The sequence below is a fragment of the Talpa europaea genome (genome assembly GCF_964194135.1).
Source record: "Talpa europaea genome assembly, chromosome: 8".
In the NCBI taxonomy this organism is placed as follows: domain Eukaryota; kingdom Metazoa; phylum Chordata; class Mammalia; order Eulipotyphla; family Talpidae; genus Talpa; species Talpa europaea.
This window is the reverse complement of record NC_140075.1, coordinates 43,225,522-43,251,350: the sequence shown is the minus strand read 5'-3', so window position 1 is coordinate 43,251,350 and position 25,829 is coordinate 43,225,522. Positions and strand designations below refer to the sequence as shown.

General features: G+C 37.1%; 1 protein-coding gene across 1 annotated transcript in view; it reads left to right on the top strand.

Moving 5' to 3' along the window:
* The window catches only part of DNAAF4 (dynein axonemal assembly factor 4), a gene marked incomplete at its 3' end in the record, with an annotated part of 33,593 nt that overhangs the window by 7,360 nt on the left and 404 nt on the right, over positions 1-25,829 (top strand). Inside the window, exons 4-8 of the mRNA XM_084240162.1 lie at positions 5,383-5,623; positions 10,528-10,673; positions 11,823-11,932; positions 21,357-21,510; positions 23,852-23,957. Of these exons, the coding sequence (XP_084096288.1) occupies positions 5,383-5,623; positions 10,528-10,673; positions 11,823-11,932; positions 21,357-21,510; positions 23,852-23,957 (757 nt within the window). The remainder of the gene's footprint in view (positions 1-5,382; positions 5,624-10,527; positions 10,674-11,822; positions 11,933-21,356; positions 21,511-23,851; positions 23,958-25,829) is intronic.

The following is a 25,829-nucleotide window of genomic DNA, read 5'->3' as shown; positions in this document are numbered from 1 at the left end:
CCATAGGAAAAGAGCAAAAGAGGTGAGGCAAATCTGGAACAAAAAAAGCCAAGTCAAAGTATAAGTCAAGATAAACACTGCCAGTGTTAGCCTTCCCACATGTCTCTCACCCACATATCTCTATATGTCTTTTCAAATGTCTCTATATATCTTTTCCATGTTTCCTAAGTCCCTGGTGCAAGTTTAAAGCTGAGAAAAAAGTATACCCTCCTTCACATGTTTCTCTGCTCTATATTTCTCTCTTGTTTCTCTCCAAGTATCCTCTATTTTCCCCTGGCAGCTCAGCTCCATACATCATTAAAGTGGGGTGAGGAACTAGTACCTTCCCTTTTTATTGAGATTCCTCTGTTACAATAGTATGTATTGTGTAAGAGGTCATGGGAGGCTAAAGAGACAGTACGAGCAAGATTGGAATCTCATCCTGAAAGTATGCTTAGGAAATAGTCAATGTTTTCTGTACAAAATACTAGAGAATAAGTCACAGGACCTGGGGAATAAATGGGAAAAGAACTCTAGAGATAGCTTGAGTAAATGCATGACAGAATATGGCATAGTAAGGAGACATTTGTTGTCAGAAATAAAATGTTAAGATTTTGAGAAATTTCCTAAATATAGTAAGAATCTCTTTAGGGACCTTCAGCACGAACATCAAATTAATTGGGTTTGTATTTTGGAAAGCTCTTTCTGGCTAATGAGTTTGAAGAGGTTGCAAGGCAGGGGCAGAGCTTTTGTATTTTTAAGATGGGAGGACTTGGAACATACTTACATGTTTATTTGCTCCTCAGTGCCATTTTAATTTAAAATGTATGTTTGAAACCTATCCATTTCTCCCTGCTTCCAAACAACCCCTTAAAATTCTTTAAGATATTAGTAAGTAGAACCTATATTTTTGGTCTATCTTTTCCCCTTCCTCCCATTATTGGTTTATATGTATTCTTTATCCAAATAAATGTATTGAGATGTAATACATCACCATGACATTCACACTTTTAAAATGTACAATTTTTAGTTAATTAACAAATTAACTTCATGACTTCTAATTCCAGAACATTTTCATCACCTCAGAAAGGAACCCCATTAGAAAATCACTCCCCACTTTCCCATTTCCTTTTATTCCTGGAAATCACTAATCTGCTTGAATCCTTGAAGTCTTGCATTTAAAGCCTAGTCAACTGGAAGCTTTTAACATATATAATATTAACTATGTCAGTAATGTGTTTCTATGTGAGTAAACTTGGGTACTGGCTTAAAGATTTCTTCATCAGTAAACCAAAGCTTAAATCTTTAAAAGATACCAAATATGTTTAATATCTTGAGATACTCCTGAGAGTATCTCAAATCACTAGAGGCTGTGCACCAATATAACAAAAACAAAAAACTTTCAGGGGCCTCCCTTGTGGCACAAAGAGTTAAGTCTCAGCACTATCAAGCTATCACCAACCACTGCAATATGAGTTCAATCCCAGGCCAGGGAGTTTAACCCACATGGCACAGCAGACCTCTCCTGTCTCGCCTGCTGCTCCCTTCAGCACTGTATTTCAGTAGATCTGCCTTTTCTGCTCCCCATTCTGTCTCTAGTGAATCCTCTCACACACACCCTCATACATCCTAGTCTACATCCTAGTCCTCGTATGCATAAACAAATGAAATAATAAATCTTTAAAAAAACAATAAACTTTCTATTATGTAAAACTTTTGATCAAGGAAAAATAATAAGCTAACTAGTGCAATAAGAGTTTACTCTTATCCTTCTTGACACATGTAGTTTCTAGATTACTTACAAATTTCTATGCTTTAGACAGCAAATCCACATAAAAAGTAAACTGAAATACAGAATAACCTATGTCTAAATTTGCTGATATATTAAGTAAGTTCCTCTCAATTATTCATGAGTTTGATGTTTTTAGTTTGTGAATTAACTAGCTATTGGTTTTCCCTTATAGCTCTCATTATTTACTCTGGGCCGCCTTTACCTATTTGAAAATCTGCCAAAAGGAAAAGAGTCTCAGTCTGCTCCAGCTGCCATAACAACAACAAAGAACACAGACTGTGTGACTTAATTAACGAAATTTATTTTCTCATAGTTCTGGAGGCTGCAAAGTTCGAGTGCAGGCCAGTTCAGTTTCTGGTGAGGACTCTTCCTGGCTTGTTAGATGGCTGCCATCACCCTATATTCTCACATGGTGCAGAGAGGGCAAACTCTTGGTGTCTTGTTAAGCGCACTAATGCTATTGTATCATGGCTCCACCCTTTTTACCTCTTTTAACCTTAATTCCCTCTGTATCGGCCTCCTCTCCAAATAGTATCTCTTTGAGGTTTAGGGCTTCAACACATGAATTGGGAAAACGTGATTCAACTCATAGCAAAAAGGTTTGCCTGTAACAGATACCTGTATCACTAAACACCAGATTCTCATTTCTACAGAATATAAGAAACTGAATAATTTTCAGAAGTTGACAGTGTGAACATACAATAACATTTCTGGGACTCCTCCCTACCTCATTGCTTTCCTCTACCATCAGCATATATTTAGGACCACACAACTGAGAATTGGAGACCCCTGTCTCTCAAAAATAATTATATTGTGAATCTCAGTGATTTGCTGTTTGTACCTCTGCAAACTAAACTCAAGCATACTGAGTTTGTTGCTGGAAAAGTTCTCAAAAGAGAAAAATCCATCGAACTACTTCCTGGTCTTGAATCCTCACTTTGACAATTCAGTAAACTCTTTGTCTAGCTGTTATTGAAATTTTATTTCCACTTAACAACTTTCCAAGAGAAACTTTAAAATACTGTATTAAACATTAGCCTGATTTAATACTTTAATTTTCTTAACTATGTAAGAATGATACATAGCTACATGTGGATGATAAAACTTAGATATAGTCTTAGCTGGTATTTTTGCCTGTTTTCTACTTTTTCCATTAGAGTCCTTAACATATTGAGCAGTTAACTTTAACTTTCATGCTTGATCATTCTTACATCTATGTTGTATGAATCTGGTTCTGATGATTGCTTGGTCTATTTACAGTATTTTTTTCTAGGCTTTTGGCATACTTTGCAACATGTCAAGACATGTTGTATCAGATTATATGGCCATAGTGTGTGGGTTTATTTTAATTTGGCTAAAATTTGGACCATGTTTAATGTTAGCTATAACTGTAGGTACAGAGGCTTCAAATTCATAACCTTTTTTTCCCCTCTTTCCCTTTTGAGTCATACATTTTGTCTGTAATTCATTGTCATTATCCTGGAGACCATTTGGTGTGGTAGTAAATTATAAGGAAGGGGAAGCATTCTTTATACAATCTTTCACTTAAATCTTAGTCTTTTCATGGACCTGTCCTTTGGAGATGTGATAATCACAATTGTTCCTTCAAGGATAATATTCATCCACTGCCTCAATTCCTTTCCCTGGCTATAGCCTTCCTTCTGCCAGTGATACAAGGTTATAACTTTACTCAGACTCCAGAATTTTGCCAAAATTACCATTTATATCTTCCTACCAGTTTATATCTCAGCTAGGTTCTGCTACAGACAAGCAGATCTTTGTGTCTTTCTGGATACTCCTGTATCTCCAGATTTTAGTATAATTATTTGATTTGTTGCTGAATTCTCTGATGGGTCCCTGAAAACTTATTGTTTTTCAGTTTGTCATTTTGTTGTTGTAAAATAGGAGTGACAGCTTCTAAGCTCTCTACATGTCAAAACTAAAGCTGGATCTCAAGTGAGCAGAATCATATTTTTTATATATATATATAAATATATATATTTGTGTGTGTATAAAATTAACTACACTTTGACTACCAAAATTTTCCTTTTACTTTCGGTTATAGGTCTTATTATTGTTAATCCAGACTTAGTCTAAGCATTTTTAAAATGTTTAATGAAAATTCATTCCACTTATAGGGATTATGAAGAGTGAGGTTACTCCAATTCTTCATGTACTTTTCCCTTCTTCTATGTGCTGGGACAAAGAAGAAGGGAAGGGAAAAACAGAAGCATATTATTAAACTTGGGTAAAATTGTCATCTTCTTTCAGTTGTGTCTACTTCTTGTTCACAGTGATTGTTCATCACATCTGTTGTCAGGCATTTAAATGCTTTTTTGTTGGAAGGATTCTCCCTGGCCCAACCTGTTGGCAGCTCTCTGAACTTAGAACACGTAGAAATTAACATCTGTTGTGCTTAGTTTTAGCCATAAGTGCAATTCTGAGACTATAAGAAATTACCGTTTAGATTTGTAAAATTTATTTAAAAGTTAGTGTTTTATAGTTCAATGGGAAAACAATCAGTCTTCCAGAAGAGGGCAATTAGGTCATGCATGTAGTATATAGGTCCTCTTCAATGTATAGTTTTCATACCTATAATATTAATTTTGTATCCTAAAATAATTCAACCTCTAGGAAGCTTCATCCCAGCATTTACTCTAGGACTGTGATAGGTTTATTATTTAAATGTAAATTAAATTTAAATTTATATTATGAAATTAAAATTTTAAATTCAGTTCCTCAGTCATACTGGCCATATTTTAAGTGCTTAACTAGGTAGTGGCTACTGTATTAGATATCTCAGAGCTTAACTAACATTGGGAAAAGTTCTGTTAGACACTGCTTCTCTAAGAATAGAGGTGACAATTTTGTGTTACCATAGAACAGTCAGATACATGGAATCAGTCATATACACTCACCAGTTACTCTATTTTGCAGGGGGTTTATTCTTGCATTATGAGAGGAAGTTTGAAAGGGACAGAACTTGGCACACTCTTGCTTTCACACACACTGCTTTCAAAACTGAATTTAGCTTTCATGTGGAAGTTTCAATTACCTACTAGCACAAAGATAGCCGGCTGCAAAATTCAAAGTTCAAACATCTCCACTCATCAAAAGCAATACCACTTCATCCTTCCTATTTTCCTTCTTACTCTTCCTTTACTCCCTAGGTGAAGGTTGGCACCATTTCAGACCTAAGGCAAGGTAAATAGGAAGGATGAAAAGCAAATGTCTGTATAAATGTGTTTATACATAAGATTTAGGAGAAGTGACTTAACTTTTAGAATAAAAAATTCTTAATTTTTTTTTTACTAAGCCCCTACATATCATCTAATTGAATGCCTGCCCACATTTTACATGTGAATAAACTAATGCTGGAGAAAGTGATTGCCCAAGATCATAATGTTAAATCTGAAACATAATTTAATGTTAAATCTGAAACTAAAACCTGTGTTTTTGATACCCAAGTCATTGAGAATTCTACTAAATTTTTACTGTTCCCATTTTAATTCTTTCAGAGCCAAAGACTATTAATTATTACAATGAATTTCTTATTTAAGAATGTTGCATTTTATATGTTTTAACTGATTTCGTATTTCTAATTTTCACAGATTGAAGAAGAAGAGAGGCAAAAAATAGAAGACATGAAAGAAAATGAACGAATAAAAGCAACTAAAGAATTGGAAGCATGGAAAGAATGTCAAAGAAAAGCTGAAAAACAAAAAGAACAAAAAAGAATTCAGAGGGAAGAGAAATTATGTCGACAGGAAAAACAAATTGAAGAAGAGAAAAAAAAATTAAAACATCGAAGTCTTACTAAAAATTCAGCATCTAGAAACTTTGCTTCAAAAGGTAAATGATTAATGTTTTCTGGGGGGAAAATGAGTCCTATTGGTACAGTATATATGTTATTATATTGGGGTTTATTTTATTTACTTTTTTTCTTTTTTTTTTAAGAGCAGGAGTACAGGCCAGAGGTCGAGGGCGGGAGGTGAGAGGATTCACCAAGAGACAGAGTGGGGAGCAAATAGGCAGACTGACTAAAATTCACTGCTGAGGAAAGCAGTGGGCGAGACAGGAGAGGTCTGCTACACCATGTGGGTAGCTCCCTGATCAGCTGGGGATCAAATTCATGCTGCAGAGGCTGCAGATAACTTCATCGGTTGTGTCTTAATCTCTTGCACCACCAGGAAGGCCCTGGGGTTTGTTTTATAAATATAATATAATGACAATATTAGACCATTATTTTGGTATATTGAGAATAAAAAGATTATAAAGACTAAGGTGACAGATATTTCTTTTACTACAAAGTAGTGAAATTTTCAAAATAATATGAGTGTGGCTTTGCTGTTGTCTTTGTTTGTGTGCTTCCTTTTGAAGTTTATGCAGGTGGTACCAAGTATGTGTTTAACCAAGGCCCAAAAAGATTTGGAGAGGACTGGCCATGTCAGGAGCATTTATTTATTTACTTAGAGATATGAAACTGGGAATTTCATGAAAAGTCTTTTTTCTTACATGACTCAGGAAAATAGTACAATAAGCAAACTAGTCTTAAGTAAACAAGAGTCTTCTGGCATTTGATCCTGATGTATTAAAAAGGAGGTAAAAAGACATATTTATTTAGTGAAAACTAGGAGTTTTACCTGTGTGATTTTTGTTTTGGGAATTGTGTATTTAGCAAATGGAACATCTTGTAGTAAAATCATTTTATTTTAAAGATTTATTTATTTATGCATACAAGAGCTGGGGTACAGGCCAGAGATGCAGGGGATGAGAGGATTCACCAGTGACAGAGTGGGGAACAGAACAGGCAGAATGACCCAATTACACTGCTGAGGGGAGCAGCGGGCGAGTCAGGAGAGGTCTGCTGTGCCATGTAGGCTGCTCCCTGGCTGGCCAGAGATCGAACTTGTGCTGCAGAGGCTGCGGATTGCTCATAATGTGGTGCTTAACCCCTTGTGCCACCAAGGAGGCCCCTATAGTCATTTATTGAATGGTAATAATTAGCATTTATTTAATGATATGCCATGTGGTTTTATTTTATCAGTGACTATAGGGGGATAATACTTTGCTATTCTTATTTTAGAGGAAATAGATGTTCAGAAAGGATAAAGCAACCACCAAATAAGTAAATCTGTGGGTTTTGAAGAAGATCTGTAACCTTACTCCACCAGACTGTATGTCTTTACTACTTTAACAAGGACGCTTAGCATGTTGAAAAGTTATTTAGAGTGAACATGAAGCAGTTAACATTGTTAAATTTTTTTACTTTATTGTGGTTTAATATTGACATGCAAGTTAAGACCACCCTACCACCATTTTTAATGCCATTTTAGCAAAATATTGATACCAACCAGAGTATATGAGAACACTTCCTTCCATATTTCAAATGCTGTTTAACAAATTGGGTGTTTCAAGTGCTACTGGAACCCAAATACAATTTTGCAAATAAAAAATATTCTGATGATGTTTGAAAAAACTCATCTATGGGTATTAGGAAATTAAACATGGTAGAGGGAAAAAGATGTGTCACTTAGGATTTCTAGTTTTTGCTCCAGAAGTTATTCTTATCTTATTTTATTAGCTTCATTATAGATCCCCAGTAAGTTTGGTGACATTCTCTCATCTCTTCTATTCATTTAACAAATATTTATCTACCCAGTATCTACTCTGTACTAAAAGTCATAGAAGACACAAATATAGTTTAAGATATAACCAGTATCTTCAAGGAAATTAAAATGTTACAGATACAAATATCTTCAATTAATGAGATTTGCAAATAACTGCTTCACAAAATTCACAAATTTGCCTTTCTCACTTTCTGGCTATCTTAGTAGCTGCTCTTGGTTGAGGACCCCAAAGAAGACAGAAAATGCTGCTGTAGTTGGTCAACTCTAGGCTTCACCTCATTACAAAAAGTGGAAAGTACATGCTGGGTACAAATTATCTGATAAAGCAAAATAAACTGGACATCCTTACCAGGCTTGAGGAAATCTGAAATACAGTACTTCTGTCATGTTGGCCAAAGTTGGTGTCCATCACTACAGCTGGAATATTGAATCGGACACGGGGTGGAAAATACTAGAGTATATACATGCAGTAACTTCGAGCCAGGTGACTCTGATATCATTAGAAGTATGCCCAAACAGACCAGTAAGAAACAAATCATGAAAAATTTGTCTTCAATAAAATTCATCAGAACTTGTTCAAAAAATTTTTTCACGAAACTTTTACTGGCCCATAACCTTAAACCTATTTGTGGAAGAAAATTTGCATGTTCCTACAAAATCATCTCTTCTAATACTGTTTCATGTCACTCTTAACTAAAATGCCCATTGATAACATTTTTAACTATAGAAAGAATGTTACATTTTGCCCCAGAAATATTTGGACAAACCATTTTTCTATACGGAATACAGGTCGCAGGTGCTGCAGATTGCCTATTCAATATATATTCTCCCCTTCTTTTTTGCTAAGAGAATCATAACTTGGAGGTGGGATCAGAAGAAATATGTCCATCTAAAAAACCTCAGTTATTCAAGTTGACAACCTGAATAGTGATTAGATATTTGAAGAAATTAAGTAATAACACATTTTTCTTTCAATGTGATAACAGTGTTGTAGTTAGGGTTAAAAAGTGATCTTGTAGGATACCTACTAAATAGTTGTGAATGAAGAAATATGATGTTGGGAGAAATGATATGGGGTGGCAGTATAGCCTGGGGATTGTTGTCCTCATACTGGCTGACATGTCAGCTCTGAGACTCTTGGGCTGGGGGTGTCTCTTCAGAGGCTTCTGTGGTGCTAGAGTTGGTCATGCTGGTGGCAATGTGCATGAACCCTATACAGACAATTTCCCTAGCTCACCACAGGGTAAGTTATTCAATGCAACTATGTGGTTCTAGATCCCCTGGCATTTTTTGCATAACTTTTCATATCCACATCCTCCCAATTGACAGACGAAGAATTAGGTATCCTTTCTGACAATGAAGAATGAAAGCATATTTTCAGCTCTTTAAAACAGCCAGGAGAGAATTTCAAGAAATTATGGAGTTTGTATTGTACATTAAAGTTGTAAATTAAAGTGGTTTGGTCAAGAACAGGAAAAAGAAAAAACTGATGTGTGAGATTGCTTTAAAATAATGTGATATGTGGGGGCCTCTCCCTGGTGGTACAGTGGGTTAAGTCTCACGACTATGAAGTTATCAGCAGCCACAATGGCAGTGTATTTCAGTAGATCTGCCTGTTATGCTCCCCACTCTGTCTCGGTGAATCCTCTCACACACCCCCAAACCCCCGCAACTCTGGCCTACATCCCAGTTCTTGTATGCATAAATTAATAAAATAAAAATTTTAAATAATAATAATATGCTATGTGGACATAGATACAGGTAAAGATGAAATGGTATTGGCTATGAATTAATGATTGAAGTTGGATCATGAATACCTCATGGCTAATTATTTTATCTACTTTTGTAAATTGTTTGCATTTTTTATTATGAAAAGAAATAAGGATCTAAATTCAATTCAGACTAAATTGGATCTTTTTTTCCAAAGTAATTTTAAATTAGATTTTAAAAAGGAAGAAAATAAAACTCACCTCCCCAGACTATTTTGTAACTGCATGTAGGCAAGTAACACAATTCTAACTGATGCAAAGCAAAAAGAAACCTGCTAAGAATTTATAGAAAAATATTACTTTTCTGATGTAGGGACCTCAGCCCTTTCTGCTTGCTTTGGCCTTTACTTTCCCTGTCTGAGATGAAGATCTAAGCTAGAATGTTTGATAGCTGTCTTGGAATCACAAAGAGGCAAGCCATATTATGCTAGGAATGACAGAACAGGGAAGAAGGGGAACCTTGGGATAATAATGGTTTTGGAAACTGGTACATCTACACTGAATTACCTTTTAAGTCTATGTATCACATTTTGGGTACTTCTGTATTAATTTTTTTAATTGAGAAAATATTGCATTATAGCATAATAAAAATTTCAGGTGTACAACATTAAAAATCAACATGCAGGCCTCCCCGGTGGCGCAGCGGTTGAGCGCTGGGTTGCGAAGCTGCCCGCAGCCTCTGCAGCGCCGGTTCGATCCCCGGCTGCTCCTCAGCCACCGGAGGAGAGTCCCACATGGCGCGCAGACCTCTCCTGCCACCCGCTGCTCCCCTCAGCAGTGTACTTCGGTCCTTCTGCCTGCTCTGCTCCCCACTCTGGCTCTGGTGAATTCTCTCACCCTCCCACGCTTCTGACTGTACCCAGTGCTTGTATAAATAAATAAATAAATCTTTTAAAAAAAATCAACATGCATATATGCTACATTAAATACACTACTAGATGTTCAATTTTACATTTTTTAAGGTTTATTTATTTATGCATACAAGAACTGAGGTATACGCCAGAGGTGAGGGGGATGAGAGAATTCACCAGAGTGGGGAACAGAATAGGCAGATTGAATGAAACACACTGAGGGGAGCAGTTGGCAAGTCAGGAGGGGTTTGTTGCACCATGTGGGTCACCTCCCTGGCCAGCCGGGAATCGAACCCATGCTGCGGAGGCTGCAGACAGCTTCATAGCGCTGAGCTCAACCCCCCGAGCCTCTGGGGAGGCCCTAGATTTTTTCATTTCTACTTGCAGAAAGTATGCAGTTTATTTGTACAGGATTTTAGAAATAGCTTGATGTTCATTATTTTAAAAGGCAGTTTGATTATAATTAGAAAATGATAAATAACTTACTTGCTAATATTGCTTTTAAGGGAGAAATTCAGAAAATATGTTTTTTGAGAAGTTAAAGGAAGACAGTATTCCTGCTCCTCGCTCTGTTGGCAGTATTAAAATCAACTTTACCCCTCGAGTATTTCCAACTGCTCTTCGGGAATCACAAGTAGCAGAAGAAGAGGAGGTAAATATAATTGCTACTTTCTGCATTGATCACAAATGAAAATATCATTTATTTCATCTTTTAAAACTAGAACTAGTTCTGAATTTCTAAAGTATTCATTACACTAAAGATCTTCATGAATATGTTTTAGTGTATCTTTATGAGAAAAATATATTTTGTATAATTTATGGCTCCAATATGCTGAAGAGAGATCACTGATTTAATATACAGTATTGTTGCTTATATCAGGAAATAAACTCTTACACTTACTCTTTATTTTATAAAACATGTCATTTTCTATAATAGATTTTCAAATTTTTCATCAATGTGTGCTTTAGTAGGAAAAGATCTGGCAATTTGTCATTAATATTATAATTTACTATTACAGGGATTTTTAATGATTGATATTTTGGAATTAGTATCTTTCATTTATACATTCCTGAGTCCTAGAATTTTTAATATTTTATCTTTAGTAATATAAGCTTTAAGAATTATTTTTCTTTTTACTGAAGAGTGTTAACTGATGACTCTCTCAATTGAAAAGTTATGGAAATAATTGAAGAACCTTACGATACAATAATTTATAAATATGAAATTTCTTATTAAACAGTATATTATAGATATTATTTATAAAATTATATCTATAAATTATAACTAAAATAATTTGTTTTTTAGTATAAAAAATCTACATATAAAAGGTAAAATAATCATCACATGAACTACCAGAAATGTGTATGAAATTTGGACTAGAAGTGTTTATACATTTGATAATACCACCTAAAAAATTCTAAGCAACTGTGTAAAAACTAGAAGCTTAAAATCACTGCTATCCTATAGCATAGATATAACAAAATGCCTAGACTGAGTGTATTTATTCCTCACAGTTCTAGAGGCTGGGATGTCCAAGGTCATTGTGGGTAGGGAGGCAGTGTGTGCTTCTTACAAGGGTCCACCCTCACGACTTCATCTAAACCTAGCACCTCTTGAAGTACACGTCTTTTAATGCCATCACGTTGGTTGGTAAGGCTTCAGTATGTGAATTTTGGAGTATGCAAACATTCAGTCCATAGGAAATAGTATTTCCATTTTTGGTACAAAGATGGAAAATCTAAAAGTAATTGCTGAGAAAAATAAGATCTTTGTATTCATTAGATTTCATTCTCATTTCAGTGGCTGCATAAACAAGCAGAGGCACGAAGAGTAATTAATACTGATATTCCTGAACTTTGTGACTTAAAAGAAGAAGAAAAGAATCCAGAATGGTTAAAGGACAAAGGAAAGTAAGTTGTTTGAACTCTAATCATGTGATTTATGATGTAAGTCAACAGTAGCACTCATCACTTTTTTTTTAAAGATTTATTTATTTATTTATTTTTTATTTATTTATGCAAGCACTGGGTACAGTCAGAAGCGCGGGAGGGTGAGAGAATTCACCAGAGCCAGAGTGGGGAGCAGAGCAGGCAGAAGGACCGAGGCACACTGCTGAGGGAAACAGCGGGCGGCAGGAAAGGCCCATGCCATGTGGGACCCTCCCTCGGTGGCCGGGGAGCAGCCAGGGATGGAACTGGCGCCGCAGAGGCCGCGGGCAGCCTCGCAACCCAGCGCTCAACCGCTGCACCACCGGGGAGGCCTCATCACATTTTTTTAAGTATCTTCTCGTGTGTGTGTGTGTGTGTGTGTGTGTGTATTGTGTGTGTGTATGTGGTGGTGTTATTAAGAAGGCAGTACAATTAAGCAAATTAGGTAGGCTTGGCCTCCATTTTTGTTTATTTTTCATTTTATTTTATTTTTTTAATATTTTATTTTATTTTATATAATTCTTACATCTTTTTTCATTTTTGCACAATGTATGCATTTTCATCTTGGTTATAGTCCCCATATAATTCCCACCCCTCTTATTTTGACCATAATCCCTCCTACCCCTATCCCCTGTAGTGTGTCTCTGGTTTAATGTTGCTTGCTGATTTTGATTTTTACTTTATTATAATTAGTCTTTTTTCCTGGTCCCTTATTTAGGTTTTCTAAATTCCTGCTATGAGTGAGACCATCCGATATTTTTCTTTTGTTTTCTGGCTTATTTCACTGAGCATGATCCCTTCCATCTCCATCCAGCTTGCTGTAAATGGCTTGAGTTTATCTTTTTTGATTGCTGAGTAATATTCCATTGTGTATATATACCGCATCTTCTTGATCCAGTCACCTATTTAGGGGCATTTGGGTTGTTTCCATATCTTACCTATTGTAAACAGTGCTGTAATGAACATGGTATACAGATATCCTTTTGAATTAATGGATTATGATCAGTGAAATAAGCCAAAAGGAAAAAGAAAAATATCAGATGACTTCACTCATAGGAGGAATGTAGGTGAACCAAATAAGGGACCAGGAAAAAAATAATTATAATAAATCAAAAAACAAAATTAACAGGCAACTATTAATCAGAGTAATTCTGCAGGGGAAGGGGAGGGAGGGGGATCAAAACAGGGGAGGTAAGAGCACAAGGGACTATGGTGATGATGCACAGGTGAATTGGCCATGGGAATTTTATGGGGACTACATATGAAAAGAGAAAGCATGGATTTTTTTGTACAAAAGGAAGAATTGTATAAAAAGGAAGAACAATGTAAATAAATATAAAATTAAACAAATTAAAAATCTAAACCTTCTTTGATTATTCATATTCACCTTTAAAAGATTACTAAATTATATTATTATCATTTATCAAGGTACCCCTTTTAGTAATTCATACATGGTTCTATGTGTGAATATTTCTATACAGTAATTAAAAATAGTGAATTATGGTACCATCTGAGTGGCAATTTGAATATGTATTTTGAGATTGAAAAATAGTTGTAGGTGACTTCTGGATTTCTAGTTTATTTATATACATTTATATATCTTTTGTATTATTTTCCTATTATTGCCTTAACAAACTATTGCAAATTTAGAGGTCTAAAACGACAAATTTATTATCTTACACTTCTGGAGGTCAGAATGCCAAAATGGATTTCTTCTGAGGCTCCAGGAGAGAATCTACTTCCTTGCCATTGTGTCACTATCACCTCTGCTTCCATAGTCACATTTCCTTTCTCTGACTCTCTTGTCTCCTTTTTTCTTTTATAAGGATCCTTGTGATTATATTATTCTCACATGGATAATCTAAAATCTCTCAAGATATTTAACTACATTTGCAAAGTCCATTTGCCATGTTAGTTAACTTATTTATAGGTTCTGGGAATTAGGATATAGACAGCTTCTGGAGGGGAGGTACTATCTTTCCACCACAACATCTAGATTTTTCTTTGCTCATCTTATCTTCATTCTTTCATGTTTTTTTCTCCTGTCTGTTTCAACACCAGGGATTGATTTGTAGAATTGAGATGGAGTTTGCAGTTTTTCTGGAGGTCAGAGGCCTGAAGCTGACAGACTGGTTCCTATATGATCAATGATCCTTTCTCCCCATTTTTTCTTTCTGCCCTCCTTTCTTTTCTTCCTCCCTCTCCATTTATTTAGCAATTAAATAAACATATATTGCTTGCTTGCTACTAGGTCAGGTATGCTAGTCCCTGACCTACATAGATCAGTGAAGGAAAGAGATAAACACAAACACTTGTGTCAGAAGTCCAATACATAGAAAAGAACAAAGTAAAATAAGGGTGGAAAAGCAGGGCATCTCACCTTGAGGGGAGAAAAGTAGTCTCAGGACAAGCGCCATAGAGAATGCAGCTCCTGAGCTCCTCTTAATGGTAAGTAGGAATTTCAAGAGAAATCCATTAATTTTGGGTCGAGGAGACTGAGCAAAAGCTCAGAGATAAGAAATAGTGTTATAAATAGGTCAAGATCTATGTGTGGTTTATCTATCTATCTATTTATTTATTTATTTTTGCTAAGGCATAAAATTTAAAGCTAGGAATAATGACAGATGGGACAAAAAAATAGGTAGTAGTCTTGAGTGCTTGGCTAAGATTCTTAGATTTTATTCTGTAAGGTGGAGGAAATTGTTACAGGAACCAAGGCAAAAGCATTGTTGTAGGGGTAGAGAGGGGCAACTGGAGAAATATTTAGAAGGTAAAAATAGGCAGAACTTCTTGATTTGTTGGGGAGTTAGAGAAATAGTTGTAGATGACTTCTGGATTTCTAGTTTAAATGATTTATCTTGTGATGCCATCAACTGAATTAGAGAACATTAGACTGGCTAATTTTCATGGGTAGTGTTTGGTTTGGTCTTATTAATATACTAATAACATCATTTAGATTTAAGAATGGAAAGAGTAGATTAAATCATTGATTCAGGCTTGGAATTTTGAACAAGAAGTACAACAAAAAATTGTGTGTATGTGTTTCTGTTTGTGTACATAATTGACTGCAGGTAAAAACAATAAATTGGCAGCAACCTCGTGTAAACATGTTTTTTGTGGCAGTCAGGCATGACTGGTAGTTGTAATTACTTTAGGCTCTGTTGTTTTTGTACCTTTGCCTTATTGATTCCAATTAGACAGAAAAAGAAAGAGAAGCAAAATAAGAGGAGAGTTAGAGTTTTGAAAATGAGGAGAGATGGAAGAAAACTTAGTGACTAATGACACCCAGAGATCAGAGCAAAGTACAATTAATTATTGTGCCAAGTACAAACAGATAACAGAAAAGGTAATACTTTTTAGAGAGAAATGTATCCTCTCTAGCATTGTAATGCAGTATAATATATAGATACAGACATAACAACTAACTAAGAAGCAATGTGTTGGATTTGAGTCAAAGGGTGAAATACTTTCATCTCCAGAGGTTTTGTTTTACAGTAGCCTTCTAATATATTTACACAGGCAAAAACAGCCCAACTGTCCTAAATTTGCTTAAATATATGGGGCATTCTTATCACAGAAAGTGAAAGCAGTCAAGCCTTTCAAAGACTAGTAGCTTGAAGAAACTGTTTAGGGGATTATGTCTACTCAAAAAGAGGTTCTTAGAACAAGCCACAATGTGTTTTTATTTTTCTTTATCTAGTTTCTAATGCTGTAGCTTAGTTTTAAGTGCCAAATCTATTTTTAGGAAAATACATTAGTATAGGTAATTTTATTTGCTCATGAAAGCATTTTCCTTCTCCAATAACTTTGTGAAACTGAACAAATGAGGGTAGGGGTTAGGGATCACCCAATTGGTGGATCCTCATCCACACATTTACAGTTACAGGACCGACATATGGAAAGAAACAATAGTGATAGTGTTTATTTATATAGAGGCAAAATTTGGGAGCTAAGAAGGAGAGAGAGGGAAAGTTTATAGGCCAGTATGTGGCCGATGCAGTCTGTCCTAGCCTAGACAGTGTCCATGTTGCAGTTTCTAAGCCAAAAGTCACACATGGAAGATGGCATTTGTCCCTCCAATGAGAGCCTGAATTTAGCCTCATACATGGAGCATCAAAGGACTGCTACTGGTAAGAAGCAGTGAGCTGGTACCAGACATGCAGGCCTGACAGCTGGCCAGAGATCACAGGCAGTAGACATCAGAAGCAGTCAGAATGTAAGGAGCAAAGATCAAGATAATGTTGTCCACCAAAAGAGCAAGAATGTCCTCTGCTCCTGCTTTTAAAGTCTTCGTGGTCTTTCTCCTCCCCTAGCTCCCAGCAACTACCCTCTCACCTTTCCCATTCTCAGGAAGGGGATTAAGAGCTCCACCTTCTTAGTGGCACCATCCCCTGCCTTGGAAGTTGTGGGTCCTAGCCCATTCTCAAGGTTGTAGGGCAGGGCCAGAATGTCAGTGGATCTGCTTACTGCACTGATGTGTGCAGCTGTTGCGGCATGTTTAGCTTCATAGCATCCCAACCCCAGGGTGGCAGAAGCTGTTGTGCTGCCCTGACAATTTGAGGGGTGGCTGGGGCAGTTAGGCTTTGCAGTGCCCAAACCTGAGCTGGTTCCCCTAATAGCAGCAGTAGCAGGTCCAAAAGGGGCCAGACTAATGCCCCTAATCTGGCTCTGCGGTACTCATCCCTAAATGAGAAGGAGTGAGGCTGTCTTATGCAGCAGCACAGGGACCTGGAGGCAGCCATCCTCCCACTTCAACACACAGTCGAACCAGACCATTCCAGGGGTCACTCCTCCAATGATTGTACCAGATGGCTTTTTATGGAAACATCTTACTTAAAATAGTCTAGTGCTCTAATTTAGATATGTGCATGGTATGATGTCACTTAAACAGCCTAATGTGACTCAGTGTCTGTAAATAACTTTAATAGCTACCATAGCTACCCTTCCAGAAACTGTAATCATATAAAGTAGGTGGACCATTGTTCTGTCACACTGATAATACTCTGCTTGATTTTTGGCCTAAGTTGTTTTGGACCTTGTCTTTTTTAAGCTTAGACTTAAAGTTCCTTTCCCCCCGCCCCCCAACAGTACCATAGCTCACTCTCTACAGCAAATTCTAAAGTTGGATAGGAGTGAATTAATGGTATATAATTCTACAATCTATCACCCAGCATTGTATTACTCTCCCCCCACCCCTTATTACTCTCATTGTAAAATAACTGTCTATCCTAGTTCTAATGTCTCAATTTTCTTTCTATTCTCTTGGCCTAAGTACTAGATTTTTTAAAAAGTGTATAATTATTAAATATCTGGATGAATAAGTAAGAAATATAGTATTGATTGCCTACAGAGAGGACACCAGGAAGGCTACAAGATGAGAGGAGGGAACTTCTCCACTTCAGCATGAGTAAGATGTTTCAGAGCTCATGGCGGGGCAGAGGGGAGGGGAATCTGTTATTGTGATACTTTTCAGCAATGTGGGGTAGGCAGCATAGGGCCGGCGGCCCATTTTTTTATGGGGCATATAAATATATCAAATATAGAGCTGATGTGACATGCCCAGAGTCACAACACTGATGAGGGACAGACTGAGGGAAGGGGTAAAGATGGTTTCCTTGCGAGAAAAGTCCCTGATACCTAGATATGGGATTGTGCCCTGGATACCTGGAACCAAGGTCTTTCCTCACTGCCTTTTCCTCATTCTTTTGCCCCAAGATTTCTTTTTCTTTTTCTCTTTTTTTAAAGATTTATTTATTTATGCATACAAGAACTGGGGTATAGGCCATAGGTGCAGGGGGTGAGAGGAATCACCAGAGAGAGTGGGGAGCAGAGCAGGCGGATCTACTGAAATACACTGCTGAGGGGAGCAGTGGGGAAGGCAGCAGAGGTCTGCTGTGCCATGTGGGTTTCTCCCTGGCTGGCCTGGTATCGAACTCATGCTGCAGTGGCTGGTGATAGCTTGATAATGCTGTCTTTAACCCCTGTGCCACCAGGGAAGCCCATACCCCAAGAGTTCTTCAGGGAGATAGTTGATGCCTGGAGGGGGTGGCTGGCCCAAAAGAATGACTCATCTGGACCCAACTCCTTTATACCTGACACGAAATACAATACCTTTACTTCAAAGGAAGACACCCTCTCATGGAAGAGGGGATCAAACATGTGTCCATCTCGCTATCACTCACTTCCCCTGTTGATTTCATCAGCTGCTTCTCATTGAGACTTCTGATGGTTAGGTGACCACCCTGAATGACGAGTAGTCTACTTGCCTTCCTAACTGCCTCAGGGCCCAGAATATTCCAGACCAACCATCCATATAACCGGTCCACACAGAATTAATTTCACCATAACTGATAAACTCTTGACAACAGCTAAGGACAAAATTAACTGGAATACTGGTTTGCAAGGCCGGTGCTTGGGTTGGTTAAGGAATCTTGCTGTCCAGGCCCCAGTGTCTCACTGACTAAAGTTCTTATCACCCATTTGAGGAGTAGAGTGGAGCCCTGGCTGTACACTTGCTCATCAAAATCCAATCTCTGCTATACAAACTGCAGCCCTTACTCTTGACTCTCCTTACGGATTTTATTTCCACATTTCCTTCAATGGAATGGTCAGTGGGAATGATAATTTGCAGCTCTACCCTATTGATTGTCTAGATGCTCCTATTACTGCTGCTGAACCTCTGCTGGAGATGTTTGGTGGGTTGTCTTGACTGCCTATGTGTGTGAGGAGGTAAAGCCCAGTCACTTTTCTCTGACTTCCTGGCCGAGATCTGCACCAGCCCTGTGGAGTTCTACCCTGACTTTGTGGCATAAGGGATACCCAAGGTGGCATGGGCAGCATTTTCAGAGGTAGCTAATACCTTTCATCTGGTTGAGGTGCCCAAAGGCTAATTCAGGGTTGTGAGCATAATAAATTTCTGGGGAAGATGTACCACATGCTGCTAGAAGTAAAAATCTTGGGAGGTGCCTTGAAATGCCCAGGGTCTGCACATCTGTTCCCCATTAGCCTTGGGATCCCCATCTCACATGCTACTGAGTGATGGGGACCCAACTTATCCTCACCAGGCACAAGTTTTTCACTCTGTGACCTTGTGTATCTGTTTATGTATACCTTGTTTTGTAATTCTGTCATGTCTATCCCAAGCCTTGACCCAGTGACATACTACAAAGTGTTATTGAGCTTGGTATTATATATTTTTGCTCACTGAAGTTTCAAAAATGAAACAAACGAACAAACAAAAGAAACCCCACAGGCAAAAAAAAAAAAAAAAAAAAAAAGAAAGAAAGAAAAAATAGGTAAGTTGGAATGTAGCAAAATTAAAAACTTATGTGCATCAAGGATACTAAGAGAATGAAAAGACCTACAACACAACAGTGTGCATGTACTTAATGCTGCTGAACTGTTTAAAATGTTAAAAATGGTAAATCTAATGTATAATTTACTGAAGTTTTTAAAAGGCTTATTGTGGACACTATAGGTTATCTAACATTTGTTGTCTCTGTTTAACCCTTATTGAGTGAATTCCTATTTTAATTAGGCATGTGGAGTTTGCCCATGTGACTAAAGATGGGGAACCCTCTCCCAAGTCCAGGGACAAATTTCGGTTGACAACAGATCAGGATTATTTTCTTCACACTGCTGCTTTTTAAAAGTGTGTTTTTTTTAATTGAAGTACCATTGGTTTACATTGTTGTTTGTGTTTTGGAAGTTTAGGATCTCCCCCGTTAGGTCTAGTCACTATAGTGTACCCACCACTAAAACACCCACAGTCCTCCACCATGGTCCCTGTCTCTATCTTTGGCATTGATGTCATAAAATGCACTGCCATTTCTTCTATATTTTATTGCTGCAGGCCTTATATACAAGTCTTTCATCCACTTTGAATTTCTTTTTGTGCATGGAGTTATAATGATTCAACTTTATTCTTTCACATGTGGCCTTCTAGTTTTCCCAGTATTTGTTAAAGAGACTCTCTTTTTCCTATTATATAGTTTCCTTTATCATAAATTAAGTATTGATAGATATGTGTATTTACGCCTGAGCTTTCAATTTTATTCCACTGGTCCATGTGTCTGTTTTTATTCCAATACCACATCGCTTTAGAGTTTAGAGTTAGGTGATGTGATGCCTTTGTTTCCTTTATTCTTAGGATTGTTTTTGCCATTGAGGCCATAATTTTATGGTTTCATGTAAATTTCAATATTTTTAATTCAGAATTTTTAAACAGTATGGTTGGTATTTTGATGGGAATTATATTAATCCCTCTGGATATTTTTAATGTGAAGTTATTTATTTCCTTAAGCTACTTTCTGTTATTGTCAGATACATCCTAGTTGACATTGAAGCATTTCAGAAACAAACTGTTCCCCCAAATTAGCTTCTAATTTGTACCAGTTGTATTAAATTTGAGCCAGCCTTAGGTTAGATAGCACAATGCTTGGTCTATCTTACCTTTTACTCATGATTTGCTAAACTATTTTTATGGTTGTATTTTTAAGTTTAATATTATAGAACTGTAATGTATGAAGTAAAATCTACTAGAAGTGAACATGAAAAGTGTTACTTATATGGTACTTTTATATTTGACAAAATATTTTCTACTTTCTTATGTTTGTGCCTTTTTCAAATTTCTGAAAACTGAAAAATAGAAAGTAAACTTTATACTTTAAATAATTTTTAATTATATCTTCTTATTTTGAAGAAAATTTTGGAGGATTGAACTGAAAGAGTATATCTGTTAAGGTGCTTTTGTTTGCAAAAAAAAAAGATGCTTTTGTTTGCAAGTAAAAAAAAAGCAACAATTTAAACTGGCTTTATGTTAAAAGGAGTACATTGGCTTATAAAATTGAAAAGCTAAAGGTGTGTGGCATTTCTGGTAAAACTTAATCCAGCAGCATAACTGTATCACTAAAGACTCAGTTTCCTTCTGCCTTTTTAATTGTTTTCCTAATACCTTGGTATCAGCTTTATTTTACTGTGAGCTCTGACCATGATGTTCAAAATGATCCTCAATAACTTGGTCTGTGTGCTTTCTTCATTTGCATCCAGCAGGGGGAGTTTTCCCAACTTTTCATTCTCTCTGGAAACAAAGTTATAGCCTTCATTGTGAATAGACCGTTTTGGGTCACAAGCCCATTCCGGTGTCAGTTATTGTAGCAGTGAGGGTGGGAATATGCCAACTTGCCTAAATTACTGATGGCTACCCTTGGAGGCAGGGTTGGGATCACCTCCGTTCAGTTTACATGCTGATGTGTGTGTGGGAGAGGTGGTCACTGAAGCTACAATGGCCATAGTACAAGGAATAGAAACAGAGGTAACCCATCCTGTGTGCCAAATATCATTGCATATTATTTCTGTGTTTTTTTTAATACTATATTATTTTTCTTTTCTGTTTTTGTCTCATTAGCAAATTATTTGCAACAGAAAACTATTTGGCAGCCATTAATGCATACAATTTAGCCATCAGACTAAATAATAAGTTTCCACTATTGTATTTGAATCGGGCTGCTTGCCACCTGAAGCTAAAAAACTTACACAAGGCCATCGAAGATTCTTCTAAGGTACATATATATATGTTTTTAAAAGTAATATATTTTTATATGGGGATTTAAAGCTGTTACCTTCCTATTTATTGGTTTAAATGAAGCCCTTATCTTTTATCTGTTAAACTTAAACAATGAGATGTAAGGATTTTAAGAATTAGCTTGCATATTACATTTTTTTTATAGAGGCATGTTTTATTTATTTATTTGTTTGTTTATTTGTTTATACATGCACTGGGTACAGTCAGAAGCGCGGGAGGGTGAGAGAATTCACCAGAGCTAGAGCAGGGAGCAGAGCAGGCAGAAGGACCGAAGTACACTGCTGAGACGAGCAGCGGGCGGCAGGAGAGGTCTGTGTGCCATGTGGGACCCTCCTCCGGTGGCCGGGGAGCAGCTGGGGATCGAACCGGCGCCGCAGAGGTTGCAGGCAGCTTCGCAACCCAGCGCTCAACTGCTGCGCCACCGGGGAGGCCCGCATATTACATTTTTTAACTGAAAAAATATTTTTTGAATGGTCAAGTAACTGGTATTTCATGAGACTTCAAGTTGGACTAGAAAACCCCTATCAATTGCTACTATTGTGCCTTGGTGTATAGTTGAAATTCATAAATTTTGCAGACTTATGTAATATAGAAGGAAAAAAATTTGATATTCCCTTGTTAGTACTATCACTTTCACTGGGAAGGCTATTTCCCATAATCATTTTCCTAATTTCAAAGTAATTTAGTATATATTAGTTTTCACTACTAATATCTGGTCATTATCTGGAAATTCTAGATTTTTTGGCTTTTTTCAATTTGAGTAATTTGTTTTAAGAGAAAATCACATACAAAATCTCTTATGTGGTTCTTTGAAATTGAGAATATGGAGAAACAACTAATTCTCTTTACTTTGACTGAGACCTTACAATATCTTTATCATCAAATTTTCCTTTTACTAGTACTAACAAATATTTTGATGAATGAATAAGTGGGATCACCCAATTTAAATATAAAAGATCACAAATGCTTTTAATCATTCCTGTTAAAAGTAAAACTGAGATTTTTCAAAATGTAAACCAAATTATAACTTTGGGGGACAGGTATAATATGAATCTCATAGGAACAACTGAACTATTCCTTAATTGCTCAACATAAATACATGTATTTGATAAGTTACCAGACAAGCCAAAAATTTAGGTAACTAAGGGCTGGGGACCTTTTTTTTTTTTTTAATAGTCTAGAGATTTTTAATTTTTTTTTAAGATTTATTTTATTTATACAAGAGCCGGGATACAGGCCAGATGTGCAGGAGGGTGAGAGGACTCACCAGAGACAGAGAGGGGATCAGAATAGGCAGACCGACGAAATACACTGCTGAGGGGAGCAGTGGGAGAGACAGGAGAGGTCTGCTTGCCATGCAGATTGCTCTGAGGCCAGTGGGGATGGAACCAGCGCTGCAGAGGCTTCAGACAGCTTCACAGTGCTGCACTCAACCGCCTGCGCCACCAGGGAGGCCCCTTTTAATTTTTTTTTATATACCTAATATGTCATGAATTCAAAGGGAATGGGCTCCAGCAGCTCCTTTCCATTGGTTCTCACAAAGTGTGCTGCTCTGGGTGGAGCAGGCTGGCGCTTCAGTTGAACCCAAGTATCTTTCTCTTTAACTTCCTTTATTTTAAAAAATATTTATTTATTTATGCATACAAGAACTGGGGTGTATGCCAGAGGTGCAGGGGGGTGGAGGGTGAGTGGATTCACCAGAGACAGAATGGGGAGCAGAACAGGAGTACTGACTGAAATACAGTGCTGAGAGGAGCAGCAGGCAAGACAAGAAAGGTCTGCTACACCATATGGGTCAGCTCCCTGGCTGGAATCAAACTCGTTCTGCAGTGGCTGCCAATAGTGTCATAGTGCTGAGACTTACCCCCTTGCCACCAGGAAGGCCCATAACTTCCTTTTTTTCTGGTCATTTTCTTTCATCTGTTTCAGGAAGCTACTTTGGCACTTAGGAGTGTTTACTATGCTCAATATGAACAGTAATTCCTTTACTTTTTACTGCATGCTGGGTAACGATGTAGACTCAATGTAACATGTAGGGCACTCCTGTTTGAACAGCTCCCTCCCCTTAAGGTTTACATCACCTTTCCTGTAGAATTGCACGTATATGGCCAAAGGAGCACTACTGTTTTCTAAAAGGCCTAGAAAACATAAAGCAGATGCCTCTCCTCTTTCCTTTATGTTGGTCATTTTTGTGATTTACTGAACGATGGCATTCCAGCCAAAAGAAAGGCTTGAGGCTTTAAAGTTAAGACTTATACTATGTTTTTGTTCAAATTTAAATTAGAAAATTATGTCCCCTCCCCTTTTTTTTTGGTAAGGCACTAGAATTATTAACGCCGCCTGTTGCAGACAATGCTAATGCAAGAATGAAGGCACATGTACGACGTGGGACAGCATTCTGTCAACTAGAATTGTACATAGAAGGTAAGAAATTGATAGAAATGTTTTAAATTTCAAGGTATATCTTGAAAAAACATCATTGGGATTTTTTTTTTTTTTTGAAGATTTTGTTTATTTATTAAAGAACCAGGGTACAGGCCAGATGTGCGGGAGGGTGAGAGGATTCACCAGAGACAGAGCCGGGAACAGAACAGGCAGACTGAATGAAATATACTGCTGAGGGGAGCAGCAGGCGCAACAGGAGAAATCTGCCACGCTGTGTGGGTTTCTCTCTGGCCGGCCAGGATCGAACCTGCACCGCAGAGGCTGCGGACAGCTTTGCAGCACTGCGCTCAACTGCCTGCGCCACCAGGGAGGCCCGTCATTGGGATTATTTAAGATCATGACATTTTAAGACTCCATTATTGTTTTGTTGATCTCTGCAGTTTATCTAACAAAGTTAGAAATAACTTTAGAATATTTAAAATTCATTTTTGTAGAATGAGTTAAATTAAGGTGTGAACAAGTTTAGATATAGGAAAAAGCTGTAATATCAAATAACTTCTACAGAAAGATGTGTGATAAATCACTTAGGAAATGACTTAGTAATGCACTTAAAGTGTATGGAAATTTAAAAATTAGCTTCTATGGGGCCTCCCCGGTGGCGCAGCGGTTGAGCGCTGGGTTGCGAAGCTGCCCGCAGCCTCTGCAGCGCCGGTTCGATCCCCGGCTGCTCCCCGGCCACTGGAGGAGGATCCCACATGGCGCGCAGACCTCTCCTGCCGCCCGCTGCTCCCCTCAGCAGTGTACCTCGTTCCTTCTGCCTGCTCTGCTCCCTGCTCTGGCTCTGGTGAATTCTCTCACCCTCCCGCGCTTCTGACTGTACCCAGTGCTTGTATAAATAAATAAATAAATCTTAAAAAAAAAAAGAATCTTAAAAAAAAAATTATAAAAAAAATTAGCTTCTATGGTCATACAAACACACACACTCAGAAATAATTGATCTATCATTATTATCAATATATCATCATTGCTTGTTGGAATGTTTGTGAGAATGTACAAAGGTTTGTAATTTAGCCTTATATGCTTAGAAACCATAGCATTTATTTAGTTTTGAGTTGTTTTTTCCCTTCATTTTTAACATTATCCAAGGGCATTTACAGTTACATTGCCCCAAAGGCAAAACTTAGTAGTAGCCAGGGTTTTGTCTTCAATGTTCCTGTTTCCATCCCTCTCTATCCAGATGCCCATTCAATTTCCCTTCATTCAAGACCAAAAGTCCTGTCCTTGGTGGTGCCTTACTACAGAATGTATTCTAACCTATAAAATTTTATTACCTAAAACTTCACTTTAAAAGTTATTTCTGCAATTTTTAGGGGATTTTTCTAACCAAAGCATCCTAGTTAAATTTATATACCTCATGCTTTTTTTTAAAAAAAGTATTTTTTGTCGCTTCATGAAGATAAAAATTATCAAGACAGGAATGCAACATTATACATCATGATTTGGAAAATATGTTATCACAGACTGTTTTGAACTGAAAGGACCCTTCATTTTAAAGATGAGAAAATGGAGACTTGGAGAAATGAATTGATTTGCATGAGGTGTGTAGCAAATCAATAGCACGTAGAATGCAAGTGTCCTTACTTCCAAAGAAATTGTCAACCAGTTTATAATGCTTTCCTTTTTTTTTTAATTTTATTTTTATATTCCTCATACAATTGCAACCCCATTTCCTTTTTAACCAGTTTTCCTCAAAGTAATTCTTTAGCTATGATAACTACAAAAAAAGCTATGATAACTGCAAACTATGGTGTATGAATTACATAAAGTATGAATAGAGTCTGCCAAAATTATTTAAAAAATCTAGAATGTCTGAATAATATGCCAACTTTTTGTTGACATACTAAAAATGCC